The sequence below is a fragment of the Archocentrus centrarchus genome, chromosome 19 (assembly GCF_007364275.1).
Source record: "Archocentrus centrarchus isolate MPI-CPG fArcCen1 chromosome 19, fArcCen1, whole genome shotgun sequence".
Taxonomy (NCBI): domain Eukaryota; kingdom Metazoa; phylum Chordata; class Actinopteri; order Cichliformes; family Cichlidae; genus Archocentrus; species Archocentrus centrarchus.
Genome location: NC_044364.1, coordinates 3,836,640 through 3,859,071, shown reverse-complemented (window position 1 = coordinate 3,859,071; position 22,432 = coordinate 3,836,640). Strand labels below are relative to the sequence as shown.

Below are 22,432 nucleotides of genomic sequence, written 5' to 3'. Positions count from 1 at the left end.
GTGGCAATGGGACAAAAACAACACCTGAATTCAAATTGAGTGTTGCCCAATACTTTTGTCCAATTAGTACAGTATATATAGTCGTGTTTTTCCTTTGACACGACGTTCACAGACAAAACTTTAATTCATGGTTACGATTTGCTGGAGCAGCAGCTTTGTGCCTGTCGTTAAAGGGTGGTTTAAGTTGGTGTTCATTTTGCTTAGGTCCTAGTCACTCATGCCTGGAGACTGGTTGGTCTATAGTTTCTATGGAAGCCACTGGCTTGTTTGCAAATACTTGCCAACTCCTCACTAGGTGATGATGAAAGTGTGAACACAAACCAGAAGCAAAGGCTGTTTGTCTTCAAAGTAAATGTTGCACCTTTTTGAAATGTGTTGGTTCCAGCAGTAAAGCACAAATTTACTTAGAAGGTGAATGGTTTCCGTTTCTAGTTTCCTCTCCATGGTTAGTTAGTGATTGCTTATAGACATGTTGGCAACTTCCATGTAAACAACAGGCAACCAAAGCAATCACAAGAAAGTTTTCAGTGCAGCACTCGCTTCATGACCAGTTTCACCCAGCAACAGCCTGCAGCCTCCACCAACTACTTTCCAACCAGTTGGGCAATACACATTTTTTTCCCAGCTACTGTCAGGTGTTCACCAGCCCGTCTCTTGGCCTGTGTGACTGAGGCCTTGATTTTGACAAAAAAGAGAAAGTCCAATGAGAACACCAGTAGAGCTCCGTTATCCCTTGTGGTGAATTAAAATGAAATCAGAATATTATACTGTGTATACTTGTCTTTGTTATTTGTTTTAATTTGTGCACTTTGTTATACCAGTTGCACTGTTTGTACTATAATCACTGGGACAGTATAACATTTACTGTTCTTCAGGCTCTACATTTTAGCACATGGAAACTTGAATATAGCCCAGATTTCAAGGATTCAAAAACAATTGGACATTTTTGGTACTAAATATTTGTTTGATCACTGTGTGTCATTTCAATGATAGTTCATGCCATTCAGACTAAGAGGGAACTGTTTGTTTTTTTATGTGAGAAGGGACCATTTTGGTGATGAATATAAAAATGAGGCTCAGAAAAAAATAGGATCGATTGGCAATGACTTATGAATCATACGACGTGTAGTAAAAAATGAAAATCAATAAACGTGAGCAGAATAAAGTCTGTGACTGAGAGTGCAGGTGGTTCAACAAGACATACAAGCTTCCATCCAGAAATTAGGGTGCTGAGCAGCATTCAACAAGTGAAGCACAGAGTACAGAAGACTACCCAGCATAAATCATTACAACTCAACAGCCAAGATCACTGCTTCTATTCCTCAGACTACTCAAATAGTGTTGAAAAGGGTGAACGCAGTCGATTTTTCAAGTTACAGCATGAAGATAAAGAATAGTAGATAAAATGCCTGAAGGGTTGATGGTGTTATTTTTCTGTCTCATAGGTAATATGCTGTACTTCTGAAGGTATTGTTGATCCACTAAAAGCTTTTCTAAAATTCCTGAAGAATTTATGATGAGAAATCCTTTTCCCACCATAAAAGTGACACCTTTTTAAGAATGAATCTCTCATCTACATATGCGTCACATCTACCTCAAAAAATGACCTGATAAAGACGCACTAGAGATGATACTCATGGAAGAGCAATGTCCCATTAGGGAGGCTTCTCTTTCTCTGTATGTAGAGAGTAGACTGTCCACCAAGCAAACATTTCTGTCTACTTCTTATTTCCTACCACCTCCACATAAGCTGTCAATCATATGCAAGATAACTGCACTATTTTAAAGTGTTGTTCAATTAAATGACGATATTTGTGTGATCGTCTGACTCACTAGAGTTTTGCTTTAACTGTAACCTCTCTGAATCTTTCCCTTAAACTCACATAAACTGTGCAGTGTCGTCATCACCCAGCTATACCTGAGACCACAGAGAATGTTTTCTGCTCCCCTCATTTTCTTCAAAGGTTATTCCAATTATTATTATTTGAGTGTACTGCACAGAATTCCAGCCCAACATGGTACATGATCTTGATGTTCGCCTGTGATCTGTATTAAGGCTGAGGAGTATGTAAGTGGAAAGTCAAGGTTAAACGTTTTTAAAATGGCTATCTTAGGTGGGTTTATAGTACAACTTCAACCCAGCAAAGTAACCCCAAGTAACCCCTAACCCTAACTGGCCGCACCAGTGTGGCAGCGGCTTCGGACACCTATCTCCTGGATGGTTGTTCTGAACAAAATCTCGTTATATTATGACAGAATGTCGTTATATAATTTGTTGTATAATGATTAATTTCGTTGTATGTATAATGACAATAAAGTTCTATTCTATTCTATTCTACTGTGCAGTGCTTAAAGAAACTGTAAAAAACCCAAGAACTGCATCTCAGACTCTAAAGTTCATGACAAAACATTTATAAAAAGTATGGCTTTGTTTGGAATGGTTGCCATGGCAGTGTGACTTAGGTTTGTGAACCTAAGCTTTGCAATGTTGCATCTGAACAAACCACAAGATTGTCCTTTTGACAGACGAGACCAAAGTAGAGATGTTTGGTCACAATTCACAATGCTATGTTTCACAGAAACCAAAAATAGCTCATCAGTACAAACACCTCATATCAACTGTCAAGCACGGTGGTGGAGGGGTCATGATTTGGACTTGTTTTCTAGCCACAGGACTTACAATCATCAAGTTGACCACAGTGGAGTCCAATGTGAGGCCATCTGTTCTAAAGCTGGCTGAAAATGGGTCATAAAACAGGACAATGATCCCAAGCGCAGTGGGAAATGGCTGAAAAAGCAAAAAGAATTGCCTTGGTCTTGTCAAAGTGGCAACCCCAACCCGACTGCTGTGGTGCGAGCTGTACATGAACAAATACCTGCAAACCTCAGTGAACTGAAGCAACGCTGTTAGGAAGAGTGGGCAAAAACTCCTTCACAGTGATGTGAGACAGATTGATAAAGTCATACAGAAAACAATTGCTTCAATGTATTGCTGCTAAAAGTGGTTCTCACAGCTGTTGAACTTTGGGGTTTAATTGCGTGTTTTTCACAGAACTATATGGAGTACTATGAAAATGTTCTTTTTCACATTCCTGCTGATTCATAAACAAACAAATAAATAAATGTTGGAATTTCACAGAAATATCAAGTTGTAGTTAAGTGAATGTATTTTACTACTCTTATCTGAAATTTTGAACTTTTGTATAGACATTCGTGGTCTCCAGAGGATAAAACTTGCGACTTTAAGGATTCAGCAACTTTGCCGTTTGTTGGCAAATTGCAGTGGTTAGTTTTCGGCTCCCTAACGTGTCCACTACTGAATTGGGTGTCTGTTAGATTTAGTTGAAAGATTTATGTCCCCCAGATGATGAATTAAGGTAGCAACGTGCTGAAAGTCAACATTTTTGTCATTCAGGTGTTAGCATTGGGCATCCCATAAAAAAAATACCGTTAATTTCACTTGAAAGTATTTGGCTCTTCTATAAAGCTCGTCCAACCTCCCACACTGTATTCACATGACTTTGGACAGCTGTGGTGGACTGTGGTGTGATAGAGGTAGAGTTTGCATTGGATCTCATTGCTGTTTATTATTTGGAGTTTCACACAAGGCTTTTGGATAGTCTACACTGGCTTTGCAAGTACCATCAAATATCAGCATATCTGATGCCTGGTAGTTAGTAGTGCATTCTTTTTCTGTGGTTGTTTAACGGAGGTCAGCAAGCAAGTGTGTCTTCTATTGTATTACATCCTGCCAGTCACACATTAAAAAACAGACAATATATATATATATATATATATATATTTAGGACAAAAAATATAACTATGAAGTAGCTTCACAGAGCTGCTGGCATGAATGTAATGTAGTTTTGATTTTAATTCATATTCCAAAGACAAAATCAACATTTATGGACTTGAGAAAATGGTCTGCAGATTATTAACATTTTAACATTGATTGTAGCCACATCACTCAGCAACTAGCTGACTAGACAGTTCCTAGATCAATACTCATAAACCCATAATTTTCCCAGGCTGAGCTCTATCCAGCAACAATGTCTGCCAGTGGAAATCAATGAGAGCCAGAGAAATGAGTAACTGACCTAAATACCCCTGCAGACTAAAGAAGGTCTCATCTTATGTGCAAACCACACATGCAAATGTAGTCTGTGAGTTATAACTTATTAATTACAAATTTTTATGGCTAAGTACAAATACAAACCCTTTTCACTCCTTCCCCAGCTGTGGGGAAAAAAAAAAACTCTAAAGGAGTTTTGCTAACTTTTTGTAGCAAGTTTTTCACATTTAAATTCATTGATATTGAAAAGGGGCACTAACTTTTGAGCCACAAACTGTTGTCCAAAGAAAAATGAACACATCTGCAGCCTGCTTCATACACAGGGCACATATGGAATTGCTCACACAGACGGTGCACATTCATATGCATAAACAATACTTCCAATGAGATTTGGTCAACAGCATGTCGACTGAATCTTACAGATGGACTGAATGTAAAATGATATGATTATTCTAATATAGCAGTCATTTATGCTGACATTTAACTCACGGCAAACTGACAGCTGTTGTCTCACTGAATCATGGTTCAGAGAGCATCATTTTTTTTAATATAAATCACGTAGCAGTGTAAGTCTCAGAGTAGGAAACCAAACAGCTAAAATCCAAAAGATCACGCCATGAAGTACTAATAAGAAATATCCTGCTTCTATTTCTAGGGCAGTTTCAATAATAAAGGGGGACATGTGTAACACTGTGTCATACCAATAAATGGAGATAATGTTCCAATGTGGCATGAGCAAGGGGTTGACCACATTTGTTTTTTTTTTCATCTGTAATTATGACAGTTTGCTATATGGGTCAGTGTTAAATAGAAATTTACACAAGGTCTACTGACTCACCCTGTCAGATTGGTGTGTGTCAGTCAGTGAGCCTCACAGAAGCCGGCGTTGTACGTCAAATTTAAAGAGAGAAAGATGTGGATTGAATATAATACCAGTTGTTACTAAACTGACAGAAATTTCAAGTCATGAAAGAACTTTTGTTGTTGTTCCGATCTTCCAGCCATCAGCATACATCATAAACCTTCTGGGATACTGCTATTAATGATTAACTTACAAAACAATCAGTGTGGCTATGCCCTATGGTTGATATGGTGAGCTTGTCCATATTTTCCCTTATAGTAGTTTGTGCCTCAAATTTGTGTTTTCAGTTGTGCGTTGTGCCCAATTTGGGGAATCTGAAGTCCTTAAAAAGTTCTTGTTAGTTCATGTGTGGAAAAAATATAAACTGGATTTTCAGACATCCTGATCAGTCATAACATCAACTGTAGTATAAATAATATTTCATTTTAGTGAAACCTGTCGATGGATGTGACATATTGTGTTGAAACAGGACAGTCGCTGTGAAAGTGATTGCTAAAGCCCCATTCATGCAGACCTAGAGACTGGTTAGTGACCCGTCTGGAAACCCAAGGGTGCTACGGAAAAGCGTGCCTTCTGTGGCTACCTAACAAGAGGTTTCTGGAAGTGAAAAATTGGTCACAAAGAGGTATACAATGCTCCATCATAACCCTCCTTGTCATTGCTATGGTGGCTAGCAGGTTAGCGCATTTGCCAGTAGTTTGCATGGGAGATGCTGACTTGTCTGCAAATACTCGCAAACTGCTCACGAAGCAGCAGTGGAACTGTGAAAAGAGCAGTGCAGTCCAGAAATGAAGACCTTTCACTTTCAGTGTAAGGGGCTCGACACACGGGGAGCGACGTCGCTCGCTCTCCATTCATTTCCTATGGAACTTGTGCGATGAGGCGACAATCGCTTGCCCTCCTCCAGCTAAGCGACCGGCGACATTCGTGCATGTGAAATTTCGAGCTCGTACACGTAGACGTGCACACGCGACCAGGCGACACGACACAACAAAGTTGGAAAATGTTCTACTTTTGTCGCTGTCGCGTGGCACTAAACCAATCAGCAAGAGTTTCATTGACTGACCAATGAGCGAAGAGTATGCTACACGCTGCAGTCTGCAACCACTTTCAGCACGAAGGAAAGCATCGTTTTATCTGTGTTTGACTTTCCTATGTTATATGACACTTCACGCAGTGATTATCGAGTTACACATAAAAGGCAGCCATATGAGAACGTGTTGGTGCAAGACTAACGTTAAACAGACGGATAGAGAGGACTTTTGTGCTAATATAGGATGAAACCGAGGTTGTCTTTTTCTTTTGTAGCGGAGCCTTAACAGCAAGACTCCTCATCTTTATTGCCGTGTCTGACACGGACTGCTTTTAAAATGTCTAAATCCCTTCAGTTTCATAACCAATCACATTTCTTGGAGACGAGTGACGTAAGAGCGCGATTCACAAGGCTGCCGTCGCTATCGCGTCCCGTGTGTTCGGTTTCACCCCAGTGGCGATGCGACCCATTCGTCGCTGTCGTTTGTCGCTCCCCGTGTGTCGAGCCCATAACTTTTAAAATGTGTTGGCTGCAGCAGTAAGGCAAAACTTTAGCTTTGAAGGTAAATGTTCTCCATTTTCGGTTTGGATTGCACTTTTTCAAGTTTCACTACAGCTCGAGAGTAGGTGGTGAGCATTTGCACTAATTTGGCATCTTCCATGGGCGACCACACCAATCTTCTAGCAACCAAAGCAATCACAGGGAGGTTTTTGGTGATCGATTTCACGTAAGCACCGCTAACCAGTCTAGGTCTGTAAGACTGAGGCCTTATACTTCAGAGGGTCAGGGTGTTAACTTGGAATCCAAATTTTTCTGATCTCAGTTCAATAGCGAATCTGTGGGATTTTGTTAGGAAAAAAAAAGAGAAAAATATCTGGTACAAGGAGGCCCCACCTCACAGTTTGGACAAGTTAAAGGATTTGCTGTTTATGTCTAGGCGACAGGACTTATTCAGAAGTCTTGTCAACTTCATGTTTCCACATTGTCGTGATAAATAGCAGGGTGTTTATATGTATATATATATGTATATATATATATAGATATATATATAAAATAATACACATAAATGCAGGGATTTCATTCTTTAAGTCAGTCTACATATTTCTTTTAATGAAAGTCCGTACATAAACCAACTGATCGCCAACCCAAATACCCAAGTCTTCGTCTTGCACCATTCCCAGCTCAGAGACATTCATGGGCCCCACATGTAATTTCTTAAATGTGATATCTGAAACTGTTGGAGGGGCATTTGTGTACACAATAACATTCCTCCATGTAGATGAATTATTTAAATGCTATTTTCTGATAGAGAATGAGGTTATTACCTGCATTATCAGCATAATTTAACACTGCATGCAGCTCGTAATACTAACATTAAAAAGAGGTTACTAAGTACTGAATGGCTATTTGACATATACAGCAGTGTGAAATTGTGTCTGGAAAACTGTGGACTCCTTCACACACACACACACAGGAAGTCATTTTAATTTGAGAAATAAAAGTAGCAAGCTGAAAATTTGCAGCGAGTTGTAGCTGTAGAAACTGCAGCAAAAAAAAAAAAAGATATTTTCACCTCCTTCATTCTGATTTTGTTTTACATAGAGCCTCAAAGCTGCAGTAAGTCTGTAATATCCTTTCTGGTGGCCTTATCATTGAAAAAGTCTGGATAAGCACTGAATTTATCGATGTCCATTTAACTAGGTCAGGGTGGATAGTTTCATAAGCCTGTTCAGCAAGTCATGTTAGGTTTTTCTTAAATATGCCTTCAGTGTTACCTCTATTATACAAGGCTACATGTGCTCCTGCATGAAAGGGCACTTTCAGATAAAATAAATGTGTGTCACTGTGCCACTTCCTCATCAGGTATATGTAGGTCAGTGTGTTGGCTGAGTTTAAGATTGCTGTTTCAGATGTCCACTCAAATGGATAGCTTCTGTGAGGCAGAGCTCCTCAGACACATCTCAGGTGCTTTCTGGATTTTTTTTTTATTAGCATATAAAATACTCACAGAAGATAAAATAATATAATAAAATGTGCAGGTCACGCACTCAGTTAAGTTGTATACACTGTTTATAACTATTTTTTAAACATCTCCTCCACTGTTGTTTAGCACCTGTACAGGTAGGATCCAATGGTGCATATTTCTGAATATTTCTCAGCTGTCAGCAACCTGAAAAAACACTTAGCACACAGCATGGAAAAGATACTGTGTGCTGTATTTTTTTTAGCACTGTGTAAAAACATGGCACAGTTGACAAAGCATGCCTGCTCTGAACAGGCACATTTAGACCAAACTTTATGTGGTGAACTCAGTCACGCAGGCTTCCATGACCCCCTAATACCCCAGCGTTTTTCTCTAGTGACCAAAACTATGCATTCCCCAACCAGTTTGCAAGTGGTTGCTGACTTTTAGAGACTAGGTGACACCAAAAACCTCCTTGTCATTGCTCGGGCCGCTAGTAGAATGCTATGGTGGCCTGTAGTTTGCATGGATTACACCGTGAGGCTGTAGCAATTGATTTCACAGAGACTGCATGCAACCAACACCAACCACTCGCCAACCAGTCATGGAATACACACTTTTCCCTAGTGACCGGTGGTTGCCACAGAGTCCCCCAACCAGTCTCTAGACCTTTGTGGCTGATGCCTTAGAGATCCCTCACTTATCACGGGTGTTACGTTCCAGGACCACCCGCGATAAGTGAAAATCCGCGAAATAGGGACGCTATATTTATTTTAATACTTATACATTATTTTAGTAGTTATACACTATTTTTATAAACCCTCCCCACACACTTATACACCAAATATATACATTACTGTACAACACGTACTACACATGTGAAGAATGAGTACCGCAAAACCAGCGAAACAGTGAAAAAACCTCAATAAATATTTTACACTAATATTGATTGAAAACCCGCGAAACAGCGAGTCCTCGAAAAGCGAACCGCGACATAGCGAGGGATTACTGTACTGTTTTTTAATGTTAAAATAAAATTATGGTCTGCATGGTCTAGTATATATTGCATATGTAACTAGACCTTTCTCGCTAACTCTTTTTCCTCCATTCTGTCTCCAGTGGTGCCAGTCCTGTTGGCCTAGTTCTTACTGCTATAGTGGCCGTGGCTTACAAGGTGGCAATAACCTTTGAAGGGTAAGTCTTTCTATCACACAGGTTTTGCTCACATTTTCTGTTAAATCACTTTTATATGGATTTTGTGAGGGCAAAATGTGGCAACTGGAAGTGACCTTTTGATAACAAGAATTGTAGGTTACAACCCCCCCCCCCAGAAAGGCTTCCTATAAAAGAGGTCTTACAAAACCAACAAGAGCGAAGTAGAAGCAAGACTCTTAACGTTTATTAACATCCAAAAAACGCAAAATGTGTTAACATTGACTAAATAAAAGACCTCACTGAACTAATGCTGCAAAAATAGGATGATGTGATTCACCTGATGTAAAATAAAGGACTAAAACATGTGGACACAAACTGCAGCTGCAGTGGCTGGAAGGTGGAGGAGAGATGAAAACAACTTCTTGCTCCCTATTTTTATTGGTTTCTAGCTCATTAAACCAGATTAAAGACACCTGAAGGAAAACCACAGAGACTTGTGAGTCATGGCTCATAGACTCTAATATCCAGATAACGAGGAGAAGAAGAGGGCATATAACACTGTATTAAAAACCTTTTTGGTCAAAAAAATAAAGATTAAATGATAATGTGAAAAATAGGCACATAAACTAAGTACTCTTTCATTACAGAGACTTATTTAACAGCCCGCCTGCATCTGCAGAGTCACGCAGCCGAGCTCCTGATTAGTAAAGCAGTATCCTGAAGGTCTGTTGTTGTTGTTGTTCATGGCATGTCACATCACCAGCTTTTAGAAAAGATTGAAGGCTAAATTCATCAAAAAAAAAAAAAAAAACAAGAATCAGCAACATATGGAGTACAATGAGTAACAAAAACATAACTGTAGAGCCACCACTTACAAAAATGTAATCAAGTGCTGAGGATGTGGATGTAATGTTAGTGTTACTTTTTCTGGGTTGTTTCCTGGACTGATGTCGATGAGCAGCCTTTGACATATTCCTAAATGTATTTAATGTGGCTGTTTAACCTATAAAGTGACTAGCAACAAGCGACAATGCAGATCAACTTCAGAATGACTGCTTTATAATTATGAGCGGTATAAAGCTGTCGTGAAAATAATGTAAACAGGTGAGTAAAGTCAGCAGGAAGGACTGGATTTACTACGGTGTGACTATTGTTGTTAAAACAGAACACACGACAGCTGTAGCAGAGTAACATGCATCTGTAAATGTGGGGAAAAGGAAACAATTGCTCGCTCAGAGTGGCACCTGAATTTTGGCAACACAAAGACTGAATCTGATAAACATTTTTGTTTAAATATTAAAGTTCAGTCTAAATCATTTGATAAAATCACACTTGTTATGATTCATAAAATTAGCTTGAATGCAGACTTTTCTCTTACTGTCAATATCGACCACATTGATTTTTTTTTTTTTTGAAAATGGGTTTCACATTTATTATACTTAATAAATATTAAATATAATAGAGGACTTCAGATCCTTCCCTGTTGAACTCCAAGTTTTATTTGGCTTGCAGAGAAGTACTTTTCTCTGTCCTCACTGGTACTCCTCTATCACGCAGGTCCAAATTAGATTTTGCCTATTTTGGTTTTGTTCCAGTTGTATTGCTACAGATTATTGTTCCACGTGTCAAAATATTTGTCAGTTCAAGTGTTCAAGTATTTTCACTGAGCCCTAAATTTGGTTTCTCCTTGGCAATGTCACGCCATCTTTTATATATAGGCTATGCTTGCATCCTTCTTGGAATGCAAGTCTTTAATGTTTGCAGCTGGCCAAAAAAATAAAAACACAAAAGTTACAAATGACCTATTTCCTATTAAAAGATATAGAAAAAGAGTTTCCACACAATTTTGTGCAGTCTTCTGAAAAACTAGGTACCACATCAACTGCTTCAATTGGAATTAAGAGAGTTAGTAGCAGCCAATTGCTGATAATCAAATACACTTGGTCAAATGATCATCAGCAAATGTGACAACCTCTATAAAAGCAGAAGTTTTGGCAGTTTACATGGTTAGAGGTCTATGTTCATATATTACAGCACAGTCGCATATCTATAACAGAATGGCTGAAAAAGAAAAGAATCAAGATGTTGCAACGGCCCGTCACGGTCCAGATATCAACCTGATGGAAATGCTATGAAGGGACCTTAAGACAGCTGTGCACAAACAAACCACAAACCTCAATGAACTGAAGCAACGCTGTAAAGAAGAGTGGGTCGAAATTCCTTCACAGCGATGTGAGAGACTGATAAAGTTGATTCTACAAGCTACTGAACTATGGGTTGTACTTTTTGCATGTTTTTCACAGGACTGTAAGTCTAGCAAAAATTTTCTTTCTCACGTGACAGTACACCTGCGTGTATTTATCCTTTTATTTATTAAAGATCCAGGAAAATTCTTAACATTCAGCTTGTTCAGATGAAATCCATCTAAATATGGTCCATAACTACAGTAGATAATACATGTTGCATTTTGCTTTCTGTGCAGTTTTCCCCCCCAACAATCGAATATTAATTTATTGAAATTAAATGAATTATTTTAAGTGCAATTCATTCATCAAAGTTAGAACACTGGTTGACAGCCCTAATGGACAGCAGCACATAGGTAAAAAAGTTGACACCCAACCTGCACCAGTAAATGGGTCCTTCCCAATCAAAATACACCATATTGCCAAAAGTGTCCACTCACCCATCCAAATCATTGAACTCAGGTGTTCCAGTCACTTGTATAAACCAAGCACCTAGGCATGCAGACTGCTTCTACAAACATCAGTGAAAGAATGGGTCGCTCTCAGGAGCTCAGGGAATTCCAGCATGGTACCGTGATAGGATGATACCTGTGCAACAAGTGCAGTCATGAAACTTCCTCACTACTAAATGTACCGCAGACAACTGTTAGTGGGATTATAGCAAAGTGGAAGCAAACTGGAATGACAAAAGTGACTCAGCCATGAAGGCTGAGTTGCTGTCAGTGGAAGTTGAGCCTGCTCAGAGGTCACCAACTTTCTGCAGTCACTCGCTACAGACCTCCAACCTTCATGTGACCTTCAGATTAGCTCAAGAACAGTGTGGGGCTGTGAGCCAGGCCTTCTCATCCAACATCAGTGTCTCACCTCACAAATGCACTTCCTGAAGAACTGTAAAAAGTAAATTCCCACAAACACTCCTAAACCTCGTGGAAAGCCTTCCCAGAACAGTTGAAGCTCTTGTAGCTGCAAAGGGTGAGCTACGATCATATTAAACTCTATGGATTAAGGATGGGATGCCACTTAAGTTCATATGCATGTTAAGATAGACCAGTGAATACTTTTGGCAGTATAGTGTACCAACCAGCTAAACGCCTTTTGTCCATCAATCCAATAAAAGTTGGATGTTTGTTGTTTGTTTTCTCTTTTTGTTGTTGTTTTGTTGTTCACTCCTTCTCAAAGATATTTCTGGTCCTGCACAACTCACCCAGTAATTGCAAGAAATTATTCTGAATTATTGTTTTCAGAGTAGCTTGTCCAAGTGTATCTGCACCCCAGTGAAATGAAATTCTGAAAAGAGATCTTAACCCCGGCCGGGCTGGAAGCATGCTTTTCTGAAAATGTCAGGTATTAAACACAAGCTGTGCATGAGAGCACAGATTCACATCTGGCAGCACTGGTCCATCGTTGTCTCACTTAGCTTGAACTTGTGAATTGAAGGATAGGCAGGTGCCAGATTTTACCACACACTGCGACTGGGATTCATATGCTATATTTGTGTTTTGCTGCTGGAATAGATTCAGAATGATCTCATTCGGTTAAACTATATGTGGAAAACGGTGTGTCTGGTTGGATATTACCTCACACAGTGACTGGAACTGGGAAAAGTGTCAGTGGGATTGAGGCACGTGTCAGGCGGGGAAATGGAAACTGGTGTCAAGTGAGTTCAGACATCGTCTTGGAACTTTTTTTTCTCTCGTAATCACCATCTTCATGATACAAATAGTGCAGTGGTGAAAGCTCACACCAAGATGAAAGAGGAGTATTTCATCTATTCTTAGGCACTGGTTATTCTATTACAATGACTCCACCCAGGTAAGAGCTGAAGTGGGAGTAGGTGACATGTTGCATTTTATTTGTCTGTCTGGCTGTCAGGAAGATTAACCAAGAAATACTGAGCAAATTTTATGGAAGGTGCATCATCTACTAAAGAACCCTTTTTTTGCAGATCCAGATCACTTGCCCTAAAAACCGAGGGACAGGTGACTCGCCATGGTGACAGATCCACCCACTTGGTGCTCCTATAGTCAGCACAGTAACAAAAACATATGAGGCTGCCTGGCAGCCTCGTTCTACCACCACAGAGCAGGCAAAGTTAAACAGAAAATCTTCTTATACTGAGGATAATAATCATTTTAAAACATATCACCTTAGAACACTGAGATAACTCTATTAAGTAAAGTTTAAACTGATGGAGGTTTTTTAACTGTGTAAACTGTAACCATCTATATTCTAAGTTTAACTACCGTGACACCATTACTGCAGCAACTGTATAGAGTACTCCTGGGCAGCTGGTCTGTGAGTCCATAAATAAGTGCATTTTTTTGTATTTTAGTTCCTCATTTCCTTGCTTTAGTAATATACTCACCAGCCACTTTGTTAGGTACACCTGCTTAACTGCTCATTAACTCACATATCTAATAAATATCTAATCAGCCATTTAGGCATGTAGGCATGGTCGAGACAAGCTGCTGAAGCAGGTTCAGGATGTGGAAGAAAGATGATTTAAATGGCTTTGACTGTGGCACAGCTGTTGTGCTAGTAGATCAACACAAACTGGATCTACTAGAAAAATCAGTCAGACTTCTTTGAGCTGATAGGAAGGCAGCAGTAACTGAGCATCTCTGACTGTACAACCTGTTGAACCATGAAGAAGATACAGGCTACGGGAGCAGAAGATTAGACTGGGTGACACTCCTGTAAGCTAAGAGCAGGAAACTAAGTCTGCGTTGCGTAGGTCCACCATAATTGGACAATAGAAGATTGTTAAAAATGTTGCCAGGTCTGATGAGTTTCAGCTTCTGCTGGAACATTTGGATGGTAGGGTCAGAGTTTGGTGTGAACAACATGAAATCGTGCATCCATCCTGCCTTGTATCAATGGTTCAGGCTCCCGGTGTTATAATGGTGTGGGGGATATTTTTTGGCACACTTTGGGACCCTTGGACCAACTGAGCATCACTTAAATACCACAGCGTATCTGAGTATTGTTGCTGACCATGTCCATCCCTTCATGACTACAGTGAACCCATCTTCTGATGGCTGCTTCCACCAGCATAACACACCATGTCACAAAGCTCAGATCATCTCAAACTTGAACACGACAGTGAGTTCACTGCAGTCAATTGACCTCCACAGCCAGCTGATGTGAAGCTTATAGAGCACCTTTGGGATGTGGTGGAACGAGAGATTTGTATCGTGGATGTGCAGCCGATAAATCTGCAGCAACTGTGTGGTGCTGTGTTTTGTAGCCCCTCGTTGAATCTATGCTATGAAGAATTAAGACAAAAGGGGGTCCAACCTGGTACTAGCACCGTGTACCTAATGAAGTAGCCAGTGGGTGTATATGGGATATGAGCCCTTTTGCCAATAAACTTGCTTGCAACAATGGAGTACCACAGAAATACTCCAATCCCTATTTTGCTCTTGGGCTTCTTTTAAATATTTTCCCTCTCACCTGTTAAGGCTGTTATTTATGAATTACACTCCACAGTACACCGCCGTCTGCTGCTACAGCTGCTAGCTTCATATAGAGAATCTGTGGTTATAATCTTTGCATGCGTTCATGTGCAGCAGAGTGGTGGAGCACCTAGAGACTATCATTGACACATATACTCAAGCTCCCTCACGTTTCAGTGCGCACACGCGCTCCTGGCACGGGGTGGTACAGCCTTGCAGGCGTTGATTTATTGTCCCATCGCATGTTTGTTCTTCTGTATTTGCAGACCTTTCACCGAACAGATCTACAAAGAGAGGAGTCAGCGCCGCAAACATGAATAATCTCTCCAAGACACTTCCCGCTTTGGGTTGAGGATTCCCGTCCTCCTGTGTGAACAGACTGAGTGCTCGGTCATTAATCGACCTCCTGCATGGATACAAAGGAAACATTCCCACTGTTGTTCAGTTAAAAGTGTTTTTGTGAAAGGAGAATCTACATGGAGCCATTTTTTTCTAATGTGTTTGTGAACCAAATGACTGTGACATACTTTAAATGTGCTAAAAATGTCTGTTTAAAGGAACCGATCCTTTAGAAATAAGATTATATTCCCACCATATATCAAAAGCAAGCTTCAGTTGGAGCTGTTTGAAGTCTCATAAATTGCCTCAAATGAGTTCCATTAGTGTTGGTTGGTGCCTGAAGACCAATGAAAAAAGTCTGAGTATGTGGAAAATACAGTGTGCTTACAGATCAGTGTGTCTCCCAACACATCTGTGCTTGAAGCTAGCAACTTGAGGCTCCCTTAACTACTGCTAGCTCAACACCCGCAAATCTGTACTCTGTATGGCAGGCAATATAGGAGTCGGCTTTTTACAAGAAGGGGTAATGCATGAAATACAAGTTGATACCTCTGGTGGTGCTGCACCGTGAGTTAGACGGGTTGAGCCAGAAGGCAAATCGCTTAGTTTAGCATAAGGGCTAAACTAAGCTCTGCCTGACCTATCAGCATTTTTAATGCTCACTTGTATGTAAATGATATGCCAGCTTAATCAAAATAAGGTGAGAAATACTCAGTTTCTAGCCCTTATGCTAAGCCAACATAAACACATATTAATCTTCTAACTCTCAGCGAGAAGCCAGTCTCTACTGTTTGGCTACATTTCTACTGTACGTAGTGAAAACTGAACACAAATCATAAAGATCAGCAACAGAAAACAGGAAGTATACTTCAAGGACGTTATTGCACAGAAATCAATTCAATTCAGGACAAACCTGCTGCTGCAACATACATGCATAACTGCCCGGTAAAAATATTAAATAATTTTTTTTTTAAATCTCTTTGATAATCTACTTCTATCGTTTTTTTTTTTTCTTTTTTAGCAGCAAACAGAAGAAATCATTATTCAAGGTAACACAGAGGCGGGAATACTGCAGGGATACTAAAGTGCTTTGTTCAGTGGAGATGGACCAGAAAATTATGCAAGTGAGCCAGAATGTATAATTCAGAGGCATTTGAAGTGACTCAAGTGGACTGGAGGAATTAATATTAGTCATCGATAACCTTTTTAATTACAGCTGTGTCCCAGTGACCCATTGATTTGAATTGCATAATTCTCCAAAGTTGTCGTCTGTGCTTTTTTCCAGTTGAATTATTGAATTTTTAAGGGATCGGCCAAGACTGAAAGCACGGTGAAACAAGATTCCCGTTTAATTTCAGTTCATTAAAAATCCACACGATAACTACCAGTGATGTAAACACTGCGCTTTGTTTGTAAAGGAATCTGTTCTTGGATCAGCTGCTGAGAATAACATTTTCAATGTCCTTTAAAGTAAAGCAATTTATAGTAAAGGTATAATTGTACTTTTATATACTTAGTATACTTTGTTTTGCAGTAAAAAAAATCCCAGAGTAAACACTGGCATCGCTGTGGCTGCACACACTGTGTGAGCATTTCAGTTTTGAGATATATGGTGCTGTATGACATAAATCATTTCAAACATCAGAGGAGCTGTTAGTGCATCCATGCAAATCATTGCAAACTGAACAATACACACTGCCTGGCCCTGTACTTTATGTTAATTAGACATTTTATGTAATAAAAGAATGAGTCAGGGTGCAAAGCACTGGTCTCTTCGTGTTTCAAGAAATACATCCTACTAATGGAAGCACTTAAGGCAAGACTTTGCACATCTACCTCTAAAAGGGCAGATGAGTCTCTGAAAAAGGGGGACTGTGTATGAAAATGCCTTTAGCTCCTAAACAGTGCAGTACTTTTATTAAACCCCCAAGAATTAGAGCTGAAAGTTGAAGATGGTTGGATTTAAAGTCCACTGTGGTGCTGTACAGTGGCAAAAGTACATTGTCTAGAAGCATAAGCCAAATCATATTTCTAGGTATGAGCAACACACCAGAATGTCCAGCACAGTCCAGTGAACACTTGTACTGGGATATTTGGAATGTGTGCAAGTATTTTATTATGTAAAATTGAAGAAAAACAGATTTTTGATATACATAAATGTAAATTTGTTAATTTGGTATATTGTCACCAATGCATAAAATGTCATTACATTTTACAAGATTGCTCAGAGATGTCCTCATGCTTCTTTCATTTGACTGCACAGTGGCTTCAAGTGTTTGTGCAGTTAAAGTCAAAGGATCAAATTATGCTGAAACAAATGTGCTAACCAGTGATTATCATCTCTCTCCCGACAGTTTGTGTTCTGTCCTGCTTCCCCGTGTTCTTCTTTCTTGTTTTCTTGTCCCTCGCCTCGCAGCACATGGCTGCCCCTCACCCAGCCCGGTTCTGCCAGATGCTTCTTCCTGTTAAAAGCGGGTTTTTTTTTCTTTCCCACCGTCGCCCAGAGTTTGCTCATAGGGGATCGTCTGATTGTTGGGAATTCCCCCCTAAGACTGCAGGATCGTTCCTTTGCAGTATAAAGCTCCTCGAAGCAACTGTTGCTGTGATTTGGCGCTACATAAATCCACGTGAATTGAGTTGAAACAAATGAGCAACTTTTACGGGTCAATGTAAAGATTTCATTTACCTAATGTGCTAAAGGGTGGATAAAATGTTTCAAATCAAAGATATCAATAAATATATACTTCATGTAAATCAGTTTTATTAATGATTTTTGCCTGATTACCACTCTGTGCACCTCCCCCCTTATTATGCATGCACCTTGATCAGCCAGTAGGAGTCAGCAGTGCAGTGACAAAGACCACCTGATACATATATCAACAGACCTGAATATTCTAAGATGGCACCAAGGGCTGAGTGCTGTTTAATGTTGTATTAATTATTCTCCTTTAAATAACCGAACCGTTTTGAGCATTTAGTCAGTGCAAAGTCAAAGTAATTTATCTACATAAAACTGCACGAATGCACATTTGTCAGAGTGAATCCAGAGGACCTAAAACCACTGAGCCAAAGATATGTGTTTGTATACCGAACATGCGACGATGGCACAGTGGTGCAGTGGTTAGCACTGTCACGTCTGGGTTCAAATCCACTGGCTGGGACGCGTCTGTGTGGAGTTTGCGTGTCCTCTCCGTGTCTGTGTGGGTTCTCCAGGTTAGGTTAAGTGGTGATTCTAAATTGGCCACAGGTGTGAGTCTGTGTTACAGACACAAACAACACTGCTCTAAGAATATAAAAATCATAATCCAAGGCTGGAGAACTGATTCTTATTTCTTAATTTTAATCAGTTACAAAAGCAACAGGCTACTTATTTACAATAATTCTTCATAGAGGAGAGAGATATAACAATAAGGACAGGCATGACTAATGTAATAAAATGCTGTATTTGTTTGCAGGTTACACAGCACAGTGTATTTCCATTATATTACATTGTGTGATTGTAATGTGGGAGTGCGGCCACGTGTAAAGGTGAAAAAAATCTGACTCAGTGTTTTTAAAGGGCCTCTGTGGGAACGTTCACGTGTTGTTTGAACCTTTTTTTGCTCTCAGATGAAAATGTGAATGCATTTTATGATTTGGTGCAAACTTCATCAACTATCCCACCTAATGTGTGTCTCACTGTCTTTTATGAGCTGCCTCGCAGACGTCGTACCCGCTCGCTGCCCTCACCATTTGTTTTTCCACTCTCCCCTCTGTGCGTTTCCTGTTCCACGGCTGCACTGCAGGACGTCCTTGCGGCGGCATTATCTATCTGCTATTCACTCTTCTCGCATGCCGCCTCATATCATTACCAGTGCTCACATGGTGAAAAAAACATTACTGCATGCCTCACTTTAATTTTCTTTTTGCTTTTGAGCTTGATGGAACAAAAAAAAATGGATGACGTGAGTTCTGTCTGGTTTTTTTTTGTTTGTTTTTTTAATATCTTACCACCAACACTGACTGCTCTTCATTGCACCCATTTGTTTCAGAGCTCTAATTAGCATGACTCTATGATTCATGCCTTTTCTCCATTTCCCGGGGGGGGGGGGTTATATTTGTATAAACCTTCATGACTCTTGGGCCTTACTCAGAAAAAGGATGCATCAAGTCACAAAAGTATATATACCTTAAATTTAACAGAGACTTTGAATGAGTGACTCTGTTATTAGTAAGCATATTGTTTGTATCAGTGAAGTGATCATTAAAATTATTCTGCTTTTAAAATATTAAACAAGTTAACAGAGTGAGGTTTTCACAGGTAAAGGCAAATCTATAACATTTTTATTCGTTTTGTCACATTTACAATGTTAGATGATGGATGCTCATCACATGGTCAAAGATTCAAATAACAAGGTCAATATGGCCAAAAGTATTTGTTCATCTGCCTTCACACATATGAACCTGAGTAACATCCATTCTTAATCCGGAGGGTTTAATATGATGCTGGTTCACCCTCTGCAGCTATAACAGCTTCAACTCTTCTGGGAAGTCTTTCCACAAAGTTTAGGAGGGTTTATGGGAATTTTTGACCATTCTCCCAGAAGCATATTTGTGAGGTCAGACACTGATGTTGGAAAGAAGGCCTGGCTCACAGTCTCCGCTCTAATTCATCCCAAAGGTGTTCTATCAGGCTGAGGTCAGGACTCTGTGCAAGCCAGTCAAGTTCTTCCACACCAAACTGGCTCATCCATGTCTTTATGGAGCTGCTTTGTGCACTGGTGTGCAGTCATGCTGGAACAGGAAGGGGCCATCCCCAAACTGTTCCCACAGTTGGGAGCATCAAATTGTCCAAAATGTCTTGGTATGCTGAAGCATTAAGAGCTCCTTTCACTGGAACTAAGGGGCCGAGCCCAACTCCTGAAAAGCACCCCCACACCATAACCCCCCCCCCCCCCCTCCACCAAACTTTACACCACCAGCACCAAACTTTACACTTGGCACAATACAGTGAGACAGGTACCGTTCCCCTGGCAACCACCAAACCCAGAGTCATCCATCAGATTGGCAGATGGAGAAGTGTGATTCATCCCTCCAGAGAACACGTCTCCACTGCTCTAGAGTCCAGTGGCGCTGGATGCAGTCACCTTGCATCCAACGTTTTGCATGTAAAATAGTGATGTGAGGCTTGGATGCAGCTGCTCGGCCTTGGAAACCCATTCATGAAGCTCTCCACACACTGTTCTTGAGCTGATCTGAAGGCCACATGAAGTTTGGAGGTCTGTAGTGATTGATTCTGCAGAAAGATGGCGAACTCTGTGCACTATGACCCTCAGCATCCACTGACCCCACTCTGTGATTTTACGTGGCCTACCACTTCATGGCTGAGCTGCTGTTGTTCCCAGTTATAATCCCACTAACAGCTGACTGTGGAATATTTAGCAGTGAGGAAATTTCATGATTGCACTTGTTGCACAGGTATCATCCTATCACGATACCACGAGCTCCCGAGAGCGACCCATTCTTTCACTAATTTTTAGAGGCAGTCTGCATGCCCAGGTGCTTGGTTTATACACCTGTGGTTATGGAAGCGACTGGAACACCTGAATTCAAAGATATGGATGGTGAGTGAATACTTCTTGGAACATAGAGCATATAAACCAAAGAACTGAGGCTGTAGGCTGCTCTAAATGCTCAGTTTGAGATAACTTTTTTAAAAACTTGTGGATCTGTATGTATTTTTTTTAGCAGATAAAGAAAAGAATGTGGCTCAGTTACTCGCTGTTAGCTGTACTGATATAAGAATCAGCATATAGTGGACGTGTGCATCTCTCATCCAGACTGCAAAGTGATTCATTGCTTGGCTTTAATGCAAAAATGATAGCTGTCGAATGTCGTTAGCTACATTTCCGTCCAATTTCAACTCCGACTCTCAGATAATCGCCCAACAAAAATGCAAATTAAGGCATCACTTCCTGTCCATTGCAGTTATGTAAATATTACAAGAGAGTGCATTGAGACTTAAAACAAATAAAATGGAACATTGTGGAAATTTGGTGTTTATGTTTGTGTGGAAGGTGGGTGTATTCAGTTTCACTGCTGGTCCTGTGTATTTGTGTGGTGTTATTTGTCTTCCCAGTGATGTGGAAGCTTCTGTCTTTGTGATACTTTGTTTTCATGACTGCACAACTTTTCTAATTTAGCTGCGCTTGTTAGCTTTTCTCTCTCTCTTTCAATTTATGGCTTGTCCACTCATGAAAAATGTGTATGAAAGCAGATAGATGGTCCTGAAACACTTCACTGTGGAGGCACCCAGGACTTATCCTAGTTAACAGTGGCATTTCCACGATTTTTGTTGTTTTTGTTGTTGTTGTTGTTTAATGGTGTGGCCAAAAAAGGCAGAGGGACTGACAGGAAATGAGAATATTTGTTTAAAAGTAAATACAGTTTAGAAAATTGGTGTAGAAACCACTGGGCATAATTTTCCGGCTCATTTGCATTCCTGTGCCCTCATAGAGATGTTATTAAATGAAAAATGGCTCTGCACAAGAGTTTAAGAACTACTTTGTATTGAATAACTGTTCCAAAGCAGTGAAACAAGTATTTCGTTAAAGTCATAATCATACTTGAAATTGGTCTTGAAATGCAGTTAAAGTACTTATGAGGGTGAAAGCATAGACTGACCGGTAAATCAGCAGCTCCTTCACTGCCACAGGACGATGGCACAGCGTGCGCACCACTGCTGACACTGAGACAGTTTTGTTCACAGTGCACAGAGCTCCTACAGCAACATCCAGGGCTTGTTATTATGTAGAGGAAGACGCTTCAAATGCAACAACAGTGACTATGAAATTATCTGACAAAGGTGTGAAGGAGCCTTCCTTTATTTATTCAGGTCATGGATATTAGTCCCTAGAGCTAAAAGTTCATTTGATATTGTTGGTTCTAGTGAAACTTAAACTCCAGCCGTCCTCTGCCTCCAGACACCTGGACATCCCGATGACTGTGACGAATCCAAAAGGTACTGAAGGTAGAACAGCAAAGTCCCTGCTCATCAGTGGCACGCTGACTGTTACGCATCCTTCTACAGTTACTCCCAGTGGAACCCTGCTGCCTATTTTCACATTAAATGAGGATGCATTGAACAGAGCAGCAAGGCTGAGATGGTCGGACTGGACAAAGGATGCTGAATACGGAGCTGCCAGGCAGGAGGAAAAGAGGAAGACCACAGAGAAGACTCGTGGATGCACTGAAAGGGTTAGGGTGAGGTGGAGGCAGATGATCTGCTGCGGCGACCCGTGAAGGCAGCAGCCCGAAGAAGAAGCTCACAT

At 40.3% G+C, this 22,432-nt stretch overlaps 1 protein-coding gene across 1 annotated transcript in view; it reads left to right on the top strand.

Moving 5' to 3' along the window:
• Window positions 1–17,821, top strand: part of pemt (phosphatidylethanolamine N-methyltransferase) — a 65,171-nt gene extending 47,350 nt beyond the window's left edge. Inside the window, exons 6-7 of the mRNA XM_030754287.1 lie at window positions 9,050–9,124; window positions 15,050–17,821. Of these exons, the coding sequence (XP_030610147.1) occupies window positions 9,050–9,124; window positions 15,050–15,104 (130 nt within the window). The 3' untranslated portion in view covers window positions 15,105–17,821. The remainder of the gene's footprint in view (window positions 1–9,049; window positions 9,125–15,049) is intronic.
• Window positions 17,822–22,432: the final 4,611 nt, after the last annotated feature.